The sequence below is a fragment of the Cnephaeus nilssonii genome, assembly GCF_951640355.1.
Source record: "Cnephaeus nilssonii genome assembly, chromosome: 2".
In the NCBI taxonomy this organism is placed as follows: Eukaryota; Metazoa; Chordata; class Mammalia; order Chiroptera; family Vespertilionidae; genus Cnephaeus; species Cnephaeus nilssonii.
Window position 1 is genome coordinate 60,142,996 of NC_137073.1, and position 15,977 is coordinate 60,158,972.

At 36.6% G+C, this 15,977-nt stretch overlaps 1 protein-coding gene across 1 annotated transcript in view; it reads right to left on the bottom strand.

Annotated features, from left to right (window-relative positions):
* The window catches only part of LNPEP (leucyl and cystinyl aminopeptidase), a 95,694-nt gene that overhangs the window by 43,077 nt on the left and 36,640 nt on the right, over nt 1-15,977 (bottom strand). The window contains exons 3-5 of the mRNA XM_079797629.1: nt 11,295-11,433; nt 8,773-8,904; nt 1-93 (exon numbers count right to left, since the gene is read on the bottom strand). Of these exons, the coding sequence (XP_079653755.1) occupies nt 1-93; nt 8,773-8,904; nt 11,295-11,433 (364 nt within the window). The remainder of the gene's footprint in view (nt 94-8,772; nt 8,905-11,294; nt 11,434-15,977) is intronic.

Below are 15,977 nucleotides of genomic sequence, written 5' to 3' on the forward strand. Positions count from 1 at the left end.
AAAGTAGTTTTGAAAAAACTCAAGAAGCTTCACAGTTGTTTCCAAGGCATGGTGAACTTGACCAATCTTTTCTGGTACAGAATATATAGAAACCTAGAAGGAAACATTATGTATGATGTAAGGCCAGGTATAATTACTTATTCAGGTGAACACTGTCAAGATTGGCATATGCAAAACTGCAGAGAGTTGCAAGATTTTTCAGAACAAAAATTGTTGCTTACAGTTCTTTTAGCACCCACAGAGTTTAGCAAATCACTTCCAGGCATACAATGATGTTAAAAAAAAACCAAACCTTAACAATTCCTTTTTTAAAAAGTTAACATAACATCTAAAATAAACTATTTTGGGTCAGATTACAGCAATTTATAAGCATTTGCCCATTTAATTTTACAATACTCTGTTCTTCCTCCCCATTACCTATAGTTACCCTCCCTTGCTTATGAGCTATCAAGATTGTGAATTATTTAAAGGACAAAACCAAATTTTAATTCTTTGACACCTATCACAGTGCCTGGCATCGAGCAGGCAGGCACTCAACACAGAGGAATCGCATCTTAAGAGGGAGTTAGTTCTAAAATAAACACATAAGGCAGAAATTGCACATTTGTTGAACTTATTCTAGAAAAAAAACTATAAACCAACACACTCTCTTTCAGTAAGGCACAGCCAGTTTTCCTTCCAGCCTTGGGAGGGCTTGCTTTTTTCCAGTTGTATAAGAAAATAGGCCACATTGTATAAAAAAATAATCACGCCCAGAAGAGTGAAACACTCCATGAGTGGCACATAGTAACTAAAGCCAACTTAAGGGGATGATAAATTCATGCCCCCATTCCCCATTCACTCCAGGGCACATGCTCGCTCAGGGGGATGGCAGATGCAATCACCCACATTACTTAAATTGTTATTCTTTCTCTCTTTTTCTAAGTGCGTAAGTTAAACACATAGATGTGACTAACTGTAAACATATTATTCAATAAGTATCAAAAGACAAAATGTAAACCATTATGTTAAAAGCAATGGGTCTTTTAAAAGCAATATTTACTGTTTTTTAATTGATTGGGGGAAAAAACAAAAAAACCTCTATATTCCCCTGGAAAAGGGAATATGGACAAGACATGGCAGAAAATAAAAACCTCAAAATAAAGATTTCAGCAGGTGGGAAATGGAGACATTAAATAATTCATCATTTGGTGAACTCTCATTTTAAATTGATTTTAGTCTCCCATTAAAGGACTGAAAACCTGTTAACAATTTCTAAGAGGTCAAATAGATTTCAGCCGTAAGTCCCTTTATGTGGGGCTTCAGTCTATAGAACCATATGCATTAATCACAGAAACATGGAGGACATATGGCATCAAATGTACAGGCTCTGTAGTTAGAGTGCCAAGTTCAAGTCTCTGCTAGTTGTGTGACTCAGTATCTTTATCTATGAAATGGCGATACAAGTAGCTCCTACCCTCACAGGCTGCTGTGAGGATTAAATGAGCTAATACATTTATAGAACTTAGAATAGTACCTGACACAATACAAGGGTTCAATAAATGGTAGGTATTATCATTACTACTAATAGAGTTCCATCAGAAATGGGTGAAATATGTGTGACTAGAACATTTGTGGCAAATTACTGGAAGAATGAAGTGTCTAGAACTAGAGTCAGCCAATTAAAAATGTGTTGCTTTCTAAAGTAACTATGGAAGCAATGTAACCTTCCACAGCATGTGGCCAAGAGTACTTCACCAGCCCAGCACTCTACCATCTGCAGCCCTTAGTACAGGGCTGTGACCACAGCTTACTGAATTCAGTCACCACCTGCCAAGGGAACTCAAGCTCATGCTGCTGACAGGTGCCCTTCCTTCATCCTTTCCCCTCTGAAGAAATAAGTGTTATTGCTAAAAAAATAAAAAGCCTGACATATTCTTTTAAAGTGTGTTATTATAAATGATTGTACCAAGATCACTTGGAATTTGAGATGTCTTTATTCTCTCTGCCTGTCCTTTCCAGACATACATATTTTATGTTATAATTGATGCAATCATCTAGAAGATGCTTATCCCAATAGAAACATCACCCATATCATCCAGATTCCTCTTCAAACATCCTTTTGCCAGGCAAGCCATTTGGCCACTTCCATCACTGTAAGTGAAAAGCATCTTTCCTCAGAGGAAAAGTAAATGGGGGGAGGGAAGTTTATATAAAACTGAACTCTGACCAAAAGATCCACTTAGTCCCATTTCTGGTATACAAAAATTAGGAAAAAAGGTACTTTGGTATATTTTAACTTCTTTTCTTTTTCCTTAAAAGAATGTGTGCTATGAGTGCTCAATAGAGATAAATCATCTGGTCCTTATAACTAAGATCAAGCTTATTTTAGGAGCAACAGAAGCAGTGAGAAGATAAACAAAAAGGGCAATTTAGTTTAACAAAGGAAGTGTTGACGAGCATTCTGGTCTTGGTAAAAGCACTCTAAATACTGCTAACGGAACTCAGCTGGTGCTTAGGCCTTAAGACTTAACCACTTAAAACCTTTTTGCAAGATTTCTTGCTAAGACCTTTGGGAGATTTCTAAAAAACACAATTAAAGATTCAGAGCAAAGTGTTTTTAGACTGATGAGTAACAGATTTGCTAGGTTTAACTTAATCTGTTCCTTAATTTAATAAAAGCAAAAAATAGATAAAACAAAAACAAAACCAGAACTAAACCTCATTCCCCACCCAAAAGGATAATAATATAGCCTGCTCCTAAAAGAATACCAGCTTTCCTAAACAGATAGCTGAACACATAAAAAAGCATATATTCCTAAAACAACAACAACAACAACAACAACAAAAAAAACCCTACACAATAAAAACAGTATCAAGTCTATCCAGAATAACTAATTAGATGGGACTTCAGGAGAATGATATAAATTATAAACAATGTCCCTGGCTGGTGGAGAGATACTTGAAGTAGAAATGCTTTAGCAGAAATTTGGAACTAAGCCATGTTCCTGACTGAAAATGAATAAATTAAAATTAGAACTTCATATGGATAATGCTGTTGATCTGTTCGAATGTTAAATAGTCCACATCTGACTAACCACCACTGAATTCTGATTCTACTAATTAGACCTGCCTATGGTAAAAACAAAGTCAGGCAATGGGGAAAATAAAACAAAACAAAAACCTCAAGACAAACAGATAAAGCAGTGTATTTTAAAACTGGCCTGGAATGTGCTATGTAATTCTGGCATTCTTGAAGTCAGGGAGAGGTTCAAAGAACACTGGAGAATGGACAGAAATAATAAAACAAATGTTTCTCTTTCCCTGGGCCTTTAACAACATACTAGTCTCTAGCACTGAACATGATATATTTAATAATCTACAGCCAACTCTGACATTTTTAGTTGTTTGGTAAGACTGATTAGTAAGCAAAACCCTACTGCCTTATTCCTGTATCTTGTGAAATAGGCCTAATGTCAAATATTACAAAACAGAAACCATCCTAGACACTGACACATTTTAACATAACAAAACTCCTTTGGTAGACTCCAAGTCTGAATTTCTGGTCACCATACCTACAGAAGTTATTTAAGTCATTTGGTGTAAGAAGCAGCATACTGTGGTGGACAGTACAATTCTGACTATCACTTACTGGCTATGTAATTTTGGGTCAACTACTAAACTTCTCTGAGACACCATTTCTTCATCAGCAACACGGGGCTAATGCCTCCCCCCATTAGATTTAGAAAATAAAAAGTATAACTCCATGCATGTTACTCCATTTCCCACTAAAAAAAATAAAATTAATAAAAAATGTTTATTTGTATAATGTTAAATTTTTCAAAACACATTTATTACTGGGTAGCATTAAAAATAATAAAGGTTATTCATATTTACAGACATACAAGAAATTCATGATGTTTGCATATGCAAAAAAGAGACTGTACTTTCCGCGTGCGTGCATGCGTGTGTGTGTGTGTGTCTGTGTGTGTGTGTGTGTGTGTATTACTATCTGCGAGGTACTGAACATTTTATAGGAATTTAAAAAATGTAATCCTTGAGAGAGCAGGCTAGTCAGGCAATATAGTACTAGAGTTGTGGACGGTGAGGTTTGGAGAGGATCACAGAGCAGCCTGCCAAGGGCACGCAGCTAGTAAACTGTAGAAGAGAGATTTGAACCCAGGTAGACTCCACATTCCATGATGAACCATGTTGCTTCCTAACATGTACATAAAAAGCAAAAAAAAGTTTCTCAATTCTACCTATCTACCTATCTGTCTGTCTGTCTGTCTGTCTGTCTGTCTGTCTGTCTGTCTGTCTATCTACCTACCTACCTACCTACCTATCAGAATGATGTATAAAATTTGAAGAATTCACACTGGAGCAATTAGAAATATAGTCTAATTTATAAGAGGACCTTGAATATCAGATGAATTTGAAGCAGTAAAAAGCCAATATAGCAGCAGAAAGAAAAAAAGAAAAAGGAATGGATTAGGGAACAGATGGAAAGAAAAGAAAAGAAAGAAAAAAAGAAAAAGGAATGGATTAGGGAGGAGGGAGGGAGAGAGGGAGGGAAGGAGGGAGAGAAAGAGGGAGGGAGGGAGGAATGGAGGGAGGGAGATAGGGAAGGAGAGAGGGAAGGAGGGAGGGAGGAAGGGAGTAGAAAAAGTGGGGAGGAGAGAGAGAGAGAGAGAGAGAGAGAGAGAGAGAGAGAGAGAGAGAGAGAGAGAGAGAGAGAAGAGGGGACAGAGGGAAAAGAAGCCAAGCATGCATACATTTCGGAATACAATAAAAAGTGCAGGGGTTTTATAACAAAGAGTGTGACAGGAACTGCAACAGAGACATAACTAAAGTGCCATGAGAGATCAGAGGGAATGACTGAGCCCAGCTGTGGAAAAGCTTCAAGGAGAGAGGATGGTTTGGTTCTCCGCTGGGTCATGAAGAAGCAAACCTGACTTTGTAGACTGAGCCTTTTAGTTTTTATCAAGGCTACAACATCTAAATCCAGGGCTAGATATGTGCTGCAACACTTGAAGAGGAATTCTTTTTTTTTTTTTCCAGATTAAAAACAGTCTCAATATTCTTTTGAAATGGATTCTGAAAAATTATCTGGTTTAGACTTGACAAAAACTCTTTCAACCCAAAGGTGAGTAAATCATATTGAACACTTATTCAATATACAGTCTACACTTACCCTTAACACTCACTTTACTTCTTGAATAATTCTCCATTCTTTAACATTGAGCATAAAGGCATACCATGTTATTGCTAATAAACAGCCAGATAATCCTTATATCTGTCCTTATATTCTAAGTTAGGGGGTAGACATGATAATCTTTTATAACAGAAGGAGTATACCCTTTTAATTAGCAAAATAATATGATCCAAGAATACTGAGTGAAAATAAAGCTCTTTAGTTTAGACAGGAAACCCAATCCAATTGAATGTGTTCAAAAGTAGACAATATTCCCTGGTGGGGATCAAAAACATTTCTATCATGAAGAATAATCATCATTAGCTTTAAAGGACCTTTTTCTTCTATTTTGTCAGCTTTATTAGGTCTCTACTGTAAAATTAAGGCAGAAAATTCATTTAGACAGTCACTAATGACAAATAGAAGCCTAATTAGAATAATCAATTTTGTTGAATTACAGATATACGAGACCCTTAAACTATTTTACTCATTACTCCAATCACAACCTGGAGTATTCCTTCAAACTACATTTTTATGCTATCTTTTAAGTCTGAACAATGTCCTAGATTTAGCACTAGCTGTCCAATAAAATTTTCTGCATTTATAGAAATATTCAGTATTGATGATATACCAATATGGTAGCCACTGGCCCCTACTAAAAAAGGTGGCTACTAATTGAGGAAGTGAATTTTAAATTTAATTCATTTCCAGCTGCAATGATATAACTAACAAATAATACTGTGTAACTTTAAGGTGTACAAAGTGTTGATTTGATACATTTACATATTGTAAATGATTACCACAGTAGAATTAGTTTAACACCTCCATCACCTCACCTCATTACCAATTCTTTTTTTGTGGTGAGAACATTTAATACCTACTCTCTTAGAAACTTTTATGTATATAATACAGTATTGTAACTATAATAACTATGCTGCACATTAAATCCTCAGAACTTATTCATTTTGTAATTGCAAGTATGAACCCTTTGACCAACATTTCCCCATTTCCCCCACCCCTTAGCCCCTGGCAACCAGCATTCTACTCTCTGTTTCTGAATCTGGTTTTATTAGATTCCCCATATAAGTGACATACAGTATTTGTCTTTCTCTTTCTGATTGATGTCATTTAGCTTTCAAGGTCCATCCATGTTGTTATAAATGGAAGGATTTCCTCCTTTCTCATGGCTGAGTAATATTTCATAGTACATATATACCACATCTTCTTTATCCATTCTATGTTTTTCCTGGTATCTATTTCACTGAATTCTGCTCCAATCCTTCTTTCCTCCCTTCTGCTAACGTTGGGTTTAGTTTATTCTTCTTTTTCTAGTTCCTTGCGGTGTAAAGTCAGACTGTTCATTTGAGATCTTTTATCTTAATGTAGGCATTTATCATTCCAAACTTCCCTCTTAGAACTCCTTTTTATGCATCCCACAGGATGCATATACCACCATATTACAGTATTAGAGTATTCTAACTTGACTATATACTTAACTTTGTTAATGAGTTGTACATTTTCATGTTACTAATTAGCATCCTTACATTTCAGCTGGAAGCACTCCTTTTAGCATTTCTTGTAAGGTAGGTCTAATGGGCTCTCTCAACTTTTGCTTATCTGGGAAAGTCTTTATCTCCATTTCTGAATGATCACTTTGCTGGAAAGAGTATTCTTGATGGGCAGTTTATTTTTTTTAGCACTTTGAACGGATAATATGACTCTCTCCTGACCTCTAATGTTTCTGTTGAGAAACCCAATGATAAACTTATGGAGGTTTCCTTGTAAATTACAAGGATTTTTTTTTTTTTTTACATTTTTCTGCTTTTAAGTTTTTCTTTGATTTTTAGTGGTTTTATTACAATGTATCTTGTCTTTAAACTGAGTTTTTTTGGTAATCTATGAGTTTCATGAACTTGGATATCCAAATCCCTCGTTTGGGGAAGCTTTCAGCCATTATTCCTTTAAATAATCTTTCTGCCCCCTTCACTCTCTATTCTTCCTCTGAAAATCCAATAATTTGCAAATCCTTTCATTTGATGGTTCCATAAAGCACATAGGCTTTCCTCACCTTTTTTCCTGCTTTTTTCTTTGTTCTCCTCTGACTAGATATCAAATTTTCCTATCTTCTTTCTTCTACTTTATCCATTCTGCCGTTCATGCTCTCTATTGCATTTATCATTTCACTCATTATATTCTCCTGCTCTAAAATTTCTAATTGGTTCTTTTTTATTAGTTTTAATTTAATTTATTTTTATAGCTTTTCATTTTGCTTGTGTGTTGTTTCCTGATTTCAGTGAATTGTTTTTCTGTGTTTTCTTATAGCTCAATAAGTTTTCTTACAACAGCTATTTTGGTGTCTTTATTGGGTAAATCATGGATATCCATGTCTTGGGGATCAGTTACTGGAAGATTATTGTGCTTTGGAGGTGTCACGTTTCTTTGATTTTTCATGTCCCTTGATGTTTGTGTAGCTGTCTTCATATTGAAGTAGCAGTCAACTCTTCCAGTCTTTACTAACTGACCTCTCCAATGCATCCAAACTCATACTTTTTTTCCCCTCCAATAGTATACTAGAACTTTTCTGCTGGAAATCTGGACTTCCACAAAGGCTCTCTTATCCAAGAGCAACTGTCTAAGACAGCAATTTTCAACTGGTGTTCTACAGGAATTTTTAAAACATGCAACATCGGACTATTTAGTCAGGGGCACTGACCTCTTTTCCCTTAGATTGCCAAATTTAAAAAAATGACAACAGACAAAACAACAACAGCTGTCCAGTGTGAATAAATAAAAATTATACCTATTTTTTGTCAGGTTGGCAAAAATATATTTTTTTGGTGTGCCACAGAATTTTAGTAATTATTGTATATGTTCCATGAGATGAAAACGGTTTAAAATCACTGGTCTAAGACAGTTTTTGAAATGCTCCCAAACTATGGCCCAGGAAGCTGGAACCATTTCACAGGTCACTACAGGGTCCACAAGCAGGACCAAGGTCTGTATGCTAATAGCGGATGCATAGGTAGGCAAGACTTCTCCAGGCCCCATGGCATATGGTGCTGGATCCCACAGCTTCCACAAAGGCATTTTTTCCATGGTTGGATGTCAAATAGTTGTTGGGGCAAAGGGGTGGGCATAAATGAAGAACATCTTATTCATCCACCAAACTGTCGTCTAATTTTAATTTAAATCTACATAGTCACATTAAGCTAGTAACCACCATAGTGTACAACACAGTTCTAGAAGCTTTATTATACATACAGTTGTGAGTATGTGAAACATATAGTTTAGTCTTGTATAATTATTTATTAATTATTGTAATGTTTACCATATGAACAACTATAAACCTACTTTTGCCCACCCTGTATATTGTCTTACTGGGATTTACTTGTAAAAGTAAAATTAAAAGAAATTTGAAAATTATTGACTTTCAGGTATTCAATTGATAACAGTAAACAATTATGCAAAAAGTAACAATTCTGAATTGTAAGATGTCAGAGTTGTGATCCAAAACCTTGTTATCCTCCATAAAGCAGTTACCAGAAATAATTAAAGAATTCCTCTCAACCTCTTTCAAGACCAATACCATAACAACATACCAGGGTTCCATTTATGTCCTGACTCAGATTCTTCATCTCCCCCACAATGAAAGCAACCAGGTAAGTGCTCATCTTCACGCTTTCAAAAAATTCATCCTGAACAAGTCCATCTTTCATGGTAACCGATGACTTCTACAAGCAAAGGTGAAAAGATGACAGTTCTAAAATGGGAATAAATGACAGTGACAAATAAACTGAGAAACTGAAAATTCAAATAGGAAATAAATAGCAAAGATGTTGGCATATTTTAATCTGTCATGACTGGTTTCTAAACTAATGGTCCTTAGTCTCAGTCTGTTCTACCATCCTTCATCATGAGGATATATTAACTACAGTGAAAATCCTTAAGGAGTTTTTAGTTTCAAAAGATGGCTTTAAAAACAAAACAAAAAAACAAAAACAAAACAAAAGATGGCTTTAAATAAATATAAGTTAGAGATAATAAGTAACATTGGCTCTGTGTCTCCCCTTTAAAACAACATCAATGCTAAGTGAAATAAGTCAGTCAGAGAAAGATAAATATCACACGATCTCACTCATTTGTGGATTATAATGAACAACATAAACTGATGAACAAAATCAGATCCAGAGACAGAGAAGCATCGATCAGATGCTCAAAACTAAGAAGGAAGGTAGGGAGGGTGGGGGTAAGGGGGAGAGATCAACCAAAAGACTTGAATGCATGCTTATAAGCATAACCAATGGACAGAGACAGTGGGGGTGGTGGTGAGGGCATGTACAGGAGTGGGGTGGGGGGCAATGGGGGGATATGGACACATATGTAATACCTTAATCAATAAAAAAAATTAAAAAAACACACATCAAAACAAAAATCCTTCTTTATGATCTAGCATGCTCCTCTCTACTGCTACAAATAAACTCATTAAAGAAGGAGCTAAAGCTGGGATATCACTACAAACTGATGCCATTGTAATAACCTGGTTATAATTTAACAGGAAAGGAGTGAAAGGGAAGACTAGATATAGGCATACCATTTATACAGCTTTGCCAAAAAGCTGCATTGAACACTCTAAGTCTGTTCCCTGCTGACTGATGGGGGAAGGGTCTAGACAAAAGCAATTTAGACACATGCCCAGTAAGGTCTGAGAGATATGGGAAAGTGCCTGCCTGTCAATCACACCTGGAAACAGGTAATTGGCCAGAATGGGTGCGACCACTGCAATCGAGCAAAATCTAAATAATAAACTTCCAAACAAAGGAAGTTAACTCTCTAGGCTCCAGGGCTATGGGCCCTCTTGGGACTTCTGCTGCAGGGGGCTGCGCTCTCCTGTGCTTGCAAGGTGCATGGCCATGTTGGCCTCCACACATGGACTAACAGACTTTAATCTGGCTGGAATGCTGAACCTCACCTGGCTGCAACATGGAACAGAAACTTTGGACACTGACCTTGTTTCTGGCTTTGCTGAACTCTCAGTTGCCCTCTTTTCGGGACTGGCTTGGGGGAAATGGAACATTGGAACCAGAGAAATGTAACTCCACGCCAATAAAATCTTCCACATCCCATTCTCCCATGGAGGCTTCTGAAAATGCTTCTTTCAATAGCATCCCAAGAGCCTCATTCCCACCTGTGTCTGGGAAGTCTGGCCCTAATCCTCTGGCATCAAAATGACTTCAGAAAGTACCATGTGATGACCCCAAGAAGGTTTAGTGGGGTCAAAATTATTAGAGAAGTCTGTAGTAGCCACAAGATGAGGGAATGAAGGCAATCTTATAGGATTTTCTGATCACAAATTGCAATGTTTTGGAATACTAGGCAAGCAGGCATTCCACCTCTTTCAGAGAAAGATTAAGGTGAAGAGTATGTCTGGGAGTGAAGCTGTTGAAGTAACTTCCCTGTTGAAGGACAGATCATGTCCTCTCTGGCCTACAAAGGCTCAGTCCAGGGTTTGTTGAATGTGACTGTTCTCTCCACTAGCCTCACGGGCTCTGAGAGGCTCCTCTCAGGCTGCACACAGCCCCTCAGGTGTCAACAAAAGGACCCCTACATTCTATTTGGCATAAAAACAATTCCTCTTGGTTTTAACCTCATTGCCTCCCATGCAGAGCTCACATACAAGAAAGTTGTTTGTGTTTTTGTTAAACCTCCATGTTACAATATGGACTTTTAAATAACTAATAAAACATCCAGGTCAATCATGATTCAACACTATCAAATATCATTGTTTAGAATAGCAAATATATCGTATCTCAGAAAATATCACTCTGATCTTCAGTTCACAGTATTAATCATTTTGTACATCGTTAGTACATAGTACACACTTCAAATTTCCTGCCCATACATTCCATACCCAGCAGGTCTTTCTCTTTCCTCAAGTGCTCATCGGGCTGACTTCTCAGTTGATTCCAACATATATTTTAACTTTTGTGTATGTATTTTAAGAAAGAATAAGAATGTATTAGGTTTCAATCATTCTCAACAATATGATAAAGAGGAATTCAAGTCTTCTCAACAAAGAAAGAGATCCAATCAAAAAGTTTATAATCAAGAACCAGAACAGTACCTTAGGCATATTTGATAAAGCAGTGTAGTTCTCCTCTCTTATGATCTTGACGGTATAAGTGGCTTTAAATGCTGGCTCATCAAAACAAGGAAAAGCAGATCTTGCCGCCAGGGGTTCAAATTGGGTTGCTGCAAAGTACCTAAAAAAATGCAAATTCATCCAATAGTTATTGAGCAAGTACTTATTCAAGGTATCTTGCCAAGTACTAGGGATACTAAGATAAACACTGTACAATCCTACTTATTAAAGGATCCACAATCAACTGGGAGGGGTAGAGGTTATATGATGAACAAAAACTTGTCAGGCTGAAAATCATGTCATAACAGTGAAAACAAAGCACTGGAAACAAAGGGTAGGGAACAGATTCTGACTAGCAGTTGAGATATTGTAAGGAAACTGGTGACAAAATCTGAAGAAGGCATTTAAAAAGTGAGAAATATTTGAAAAGGTAGAGAAGGGAAGAAAGTACAATCTGGAAAGAATGGGAAGCACAACAAAAGAGCAGTGTATGTTCAGGGACTAAAGATGGCTGTCCTGCCCGGCCAGCGTGGCTCCGTGGTTGAATGTCGACCTATGAACCAGGAGGTCACGGTTTGATTACCAGTCAGGGCATATGGCCAGGTTGTGGGCTCGATCTCCAGTGTGGAAAATGCAATGCAGGTGGCAGCCGGTCAATGATTCTCTCTTACCATTGCTGTTTCCCTCTCTCTCTCTCTCTCTCTCTCTCTCTCTCTCTTCCTCTCTAAAATAAATAAAAATATTAAATAGAAAAGAATGGCTGTCCAATGGGCTAGAGATGGCCACTGAGATCATAAGAAGGCTTCTGATGGGAAATCAGTATGAAGGGTGAACATTAATTACTATTACTCATCTGTAAAGACTCTGGCTTCACAATGCTAAACCTTAAACTTGCAACTTGCACTTTCAGGAAGACTGAAAAACAGTTGTCCTATAGTATGTTTGTTTCCTTTACTCTCTTCAGAAATGAATTAACATTTCTCTCTCTCTCTTAGAACACAGCAACAGCATTTGAGAATTTGACTCATCTAAAGATTGGGAGTAGAGCAAGTTTAAAAGAAAAACTTGAAAAAGAGAAATGCAAGTTTTCAATTAAACAGAGGAATAAAACATTTGGGAAATCATCCAAACATGGCTGTAGAATAATCAGGGCAAGTGTGGCCCTGGTGTGCATATTTCAGGTACCAGTTATTATGGCACGTATACAACTGCCACTTTAGACATGATAGCCTCACTTGCTTAGGGCTAAATTTCCACTTTTAAAAGATAAGTAGAAAAGAGTGTGGGATTTGTAGTTAGAAGATATAAACTCTTCAATTTACCACCCCTCTGATATCAGGCAAATCAATGACTTATGTCTCAATTTCCTTATTTATCAAATTTAGGACTGAGATAGGATCCCCAGACAAACACCTAGGAGGTTTTTTTTAGAATCAAATAAAACTTTTTGTAATAAAAACTATTGGTATGCTTTAAAGTTCTACATAGATGTTTATTATAAATGCTAGATAACTCTTCTTTCACAGTTAAAATTATTGTACTTTCTTTCTGTTAAGGATTTGCCCAAATAATTGTTTCTATTGGGTAAACTGTAAAAAAGATAACAATCAACTTAAATGAAACCATTTAAATATATTACATTCTAACATTACATTTCTTCACCCCACTCCTAAATTCTTACCCAGTTAACAAAAGATTTTGGAGGAAGGCCACGAGGGGGATAAAGTTTGATAATAGCCAAAATATTTGTTTGATGATAGCCATACTATTCATATAAGAGAGTCTACTTGGACCATCACTTTGGATAAAACTTGGATCATAATATGCTAAGACAAAGAAAATCTTAAATTATTGTTAAAAGAGATGTAATAATAACTATTTCACATAAAAGTCCCTTTGAGAAGGCTGCTGCTTGATGATACTTATAATCTTACTTATGTTAAGTACCTTGAAGCTTATTTTTGTATTAGTAACTGCATTTGCTTTCAGAAATACTAGTTGCAGTTTGAGTACTACCTATAATAGTACTGAAGACAATTATGAATTAGCTGGGGGTCAGGTAAGAGATACCAAAGCACTGGGGATAACAATGGATAAAGGAAAGGAGTGTGAACTAGGGAGGCAGTACAACACAGTGGTTAAGAATGTGGCCTCACATCGATCGGACTATCGGGCCTCAGAGGGAGGATAGGGGAGGGTGGGGGGAGGGGGGAGAGATCAACCAAAGGACTTGTGTGCATGCATATGAGCCTAACCAATGGTTAAGTTCAACAGGGGGTTGGGGCATCCGTGGGGAGGGGTGTGGGATGGGAATGGGGGGATGAGGACAAATATGTGACACCTTAATCAATAAAGAAAAAAAAAAAAGAATGTGGCCTCAGCCCAGCCAGTGTTGCTCAGTGGTTGAGCATTGACCCATGAACAGGGAGGTCACATTTCGATTCCTGGTCAGGGTACATGCTTGGGTTGCAGGTGCTGTCCCCAGTAGGGAGCCTGCAGAAGGCAGCTAATTGATGATTCTCATCATTGATGTTTCTCTCTCTCTCTCTCTCTCTTCCTCTCTCTCTCTCTCTCTTCCTCTCTCTGAGGTCAATTAAAATAATAATGATAATAATAATAATAATAATAATATTAATGCAGCCTCTGAGTTAAAATGGCCTTGGGTTTGAGTTTCCCCTCTGCTACTTGCTAGCCATAAATTGTTAAATGAGTTACTCTATGTGCCTCTACCTCCTAATCCATAAAACAAATAAAATATTGCTATCCTGCTCTTAGTGGGTTTAATAGGATAAACAACTAAACATATAAAATGGAACAGCTTCTAGCACTTCAGTTTTCAGTAAATATGGGCTATTGTTATCGTTGGAATTCAGGAAAGTGCTCATGAAGTTCACTATGGCTGTGTAAAAACAAGGGCCAGATCTTGAACTAAATCATGTTAGAAATGAGGAACTGCTAATGGATCCTAACATGATCAAATCTGTATTTCTAGAAATACGAGTTTGACAACACTGAAGAAGATGGGAGAAAAAGGAGAGAGTAAAGTGTGGTAAGATTAGAAGCCAGGAGATCAGTTAAGAAGATGTTCCAAGAGTTTAAGAAAAAGACACTGACAGATTTAAAGACAAAGAAATAAAACACATCCCCAACCTAAATTTGTTTACTAGTTCCTATAGCATCAGTTTGTTTTCTAGACCTTAAGTCTAACGTCAACAACTTCTAGATTTACTAGCCATTTTCACCTCTTAGATGACACTGGTAAGCTTCTTTTACCACAAGCAGTGTCAATACATGTTTGGCATTTACATATACTCTGATTTTCCAGTCAATAAGAAATATATCCCTTAATTACTTTACCTACTTGTTTAAATATTTATTCTTCTTAAACCTCAGAGGGGATAAAAAGTACAAAAAAACTTTTGTAATAGAACTACACAAAATTAAAAGTGAAAAAAAAGACCCAAAAATTGCTTTGAATTATAGTTTTCAGATATCTTCAAAGATATAAATAATCTGCTAAACTTTTATTTTGCATCAAGATATGCATTCTTGTGGGGCACTCATTTTATCTAACCAAGTAGGTTAATCAATTTATATATTTTTTGTAACAGCAGAGTTTCACAGACTAATTTAAGATTTTAAAATACTATTTTTAATACGCTATTTCTTAATTTTAAGGAACTGTGTTCCATTTTTCTAGCATTTTCCACACCTCAATCCAGCCATAGCAAGAGTCAACAAGTGACCATACCACAAATCATCTTATTCTGCCACATAACGTTTTCCCTCTCCTTACATAATAGCAGGCACTATGGGACTCCTCCTCCAAGGGCAATAATCTGCTTGGAAGAGATGATAAAAGATTTGCCTCATACGTTTGTTTGCACACTAAGAACACTTTTTTTAATGTATATCCTACAATTCCTAGAATGACAGAGATTACGGAAGGAGAAGTACAGCAAAGAAGCCTGAGCTACCATTGCAATTATAAACTTGCTTTTAATGTCAGATCCCATGAAGAGCCAGCATGCCATTTATTTTAAAGGCATTACATAAAAAGAGAAGAATTACTTATCAGAATAGGGCTACAGATCCTGCTTTTGTCTCTTTCCCCATTTAAGAAAGATCAAAAAACTTTCTCAAATAGATTTTAAATATTCATTTCTATTTTTCTGAATACACCAGCATACATTAGCCAAATGGCATCAGTAATTCACATGCTGGTTTACAAAAAAATATGAGACAATGCTCCAGGTGAGTGAAGCAGATCTAACAAGGACTTTGAGCACATAAGAAAACTGACATTATTGCTACTTAAAGAATAACCTGTATGCAGTGTACACTGCATCTTTCTGGAAATTCAAACTACTGCTATCAATACTAAGATTAAAATGCAAAATACATGATCTAAATAGGGAGCTGAATATTTTTATGTTTTGAGTCACTTTAAAAAAATATATATATATATTATATATATTTGTATTAATTTCAGAGAGGATGTGAGAGTGAGAGAGAGATAGAAACATCAATGATGAGAATCATTGATCAGTTGCCTCCTGCATGCCCCCTACTGGACATGTGCACTGACCAGGAATCAAACTGTGACCTCCTGATTCAAAGGTCGATTCTCAACCACTGAGCAACACCTGGCCAGGCTTGAGTCAC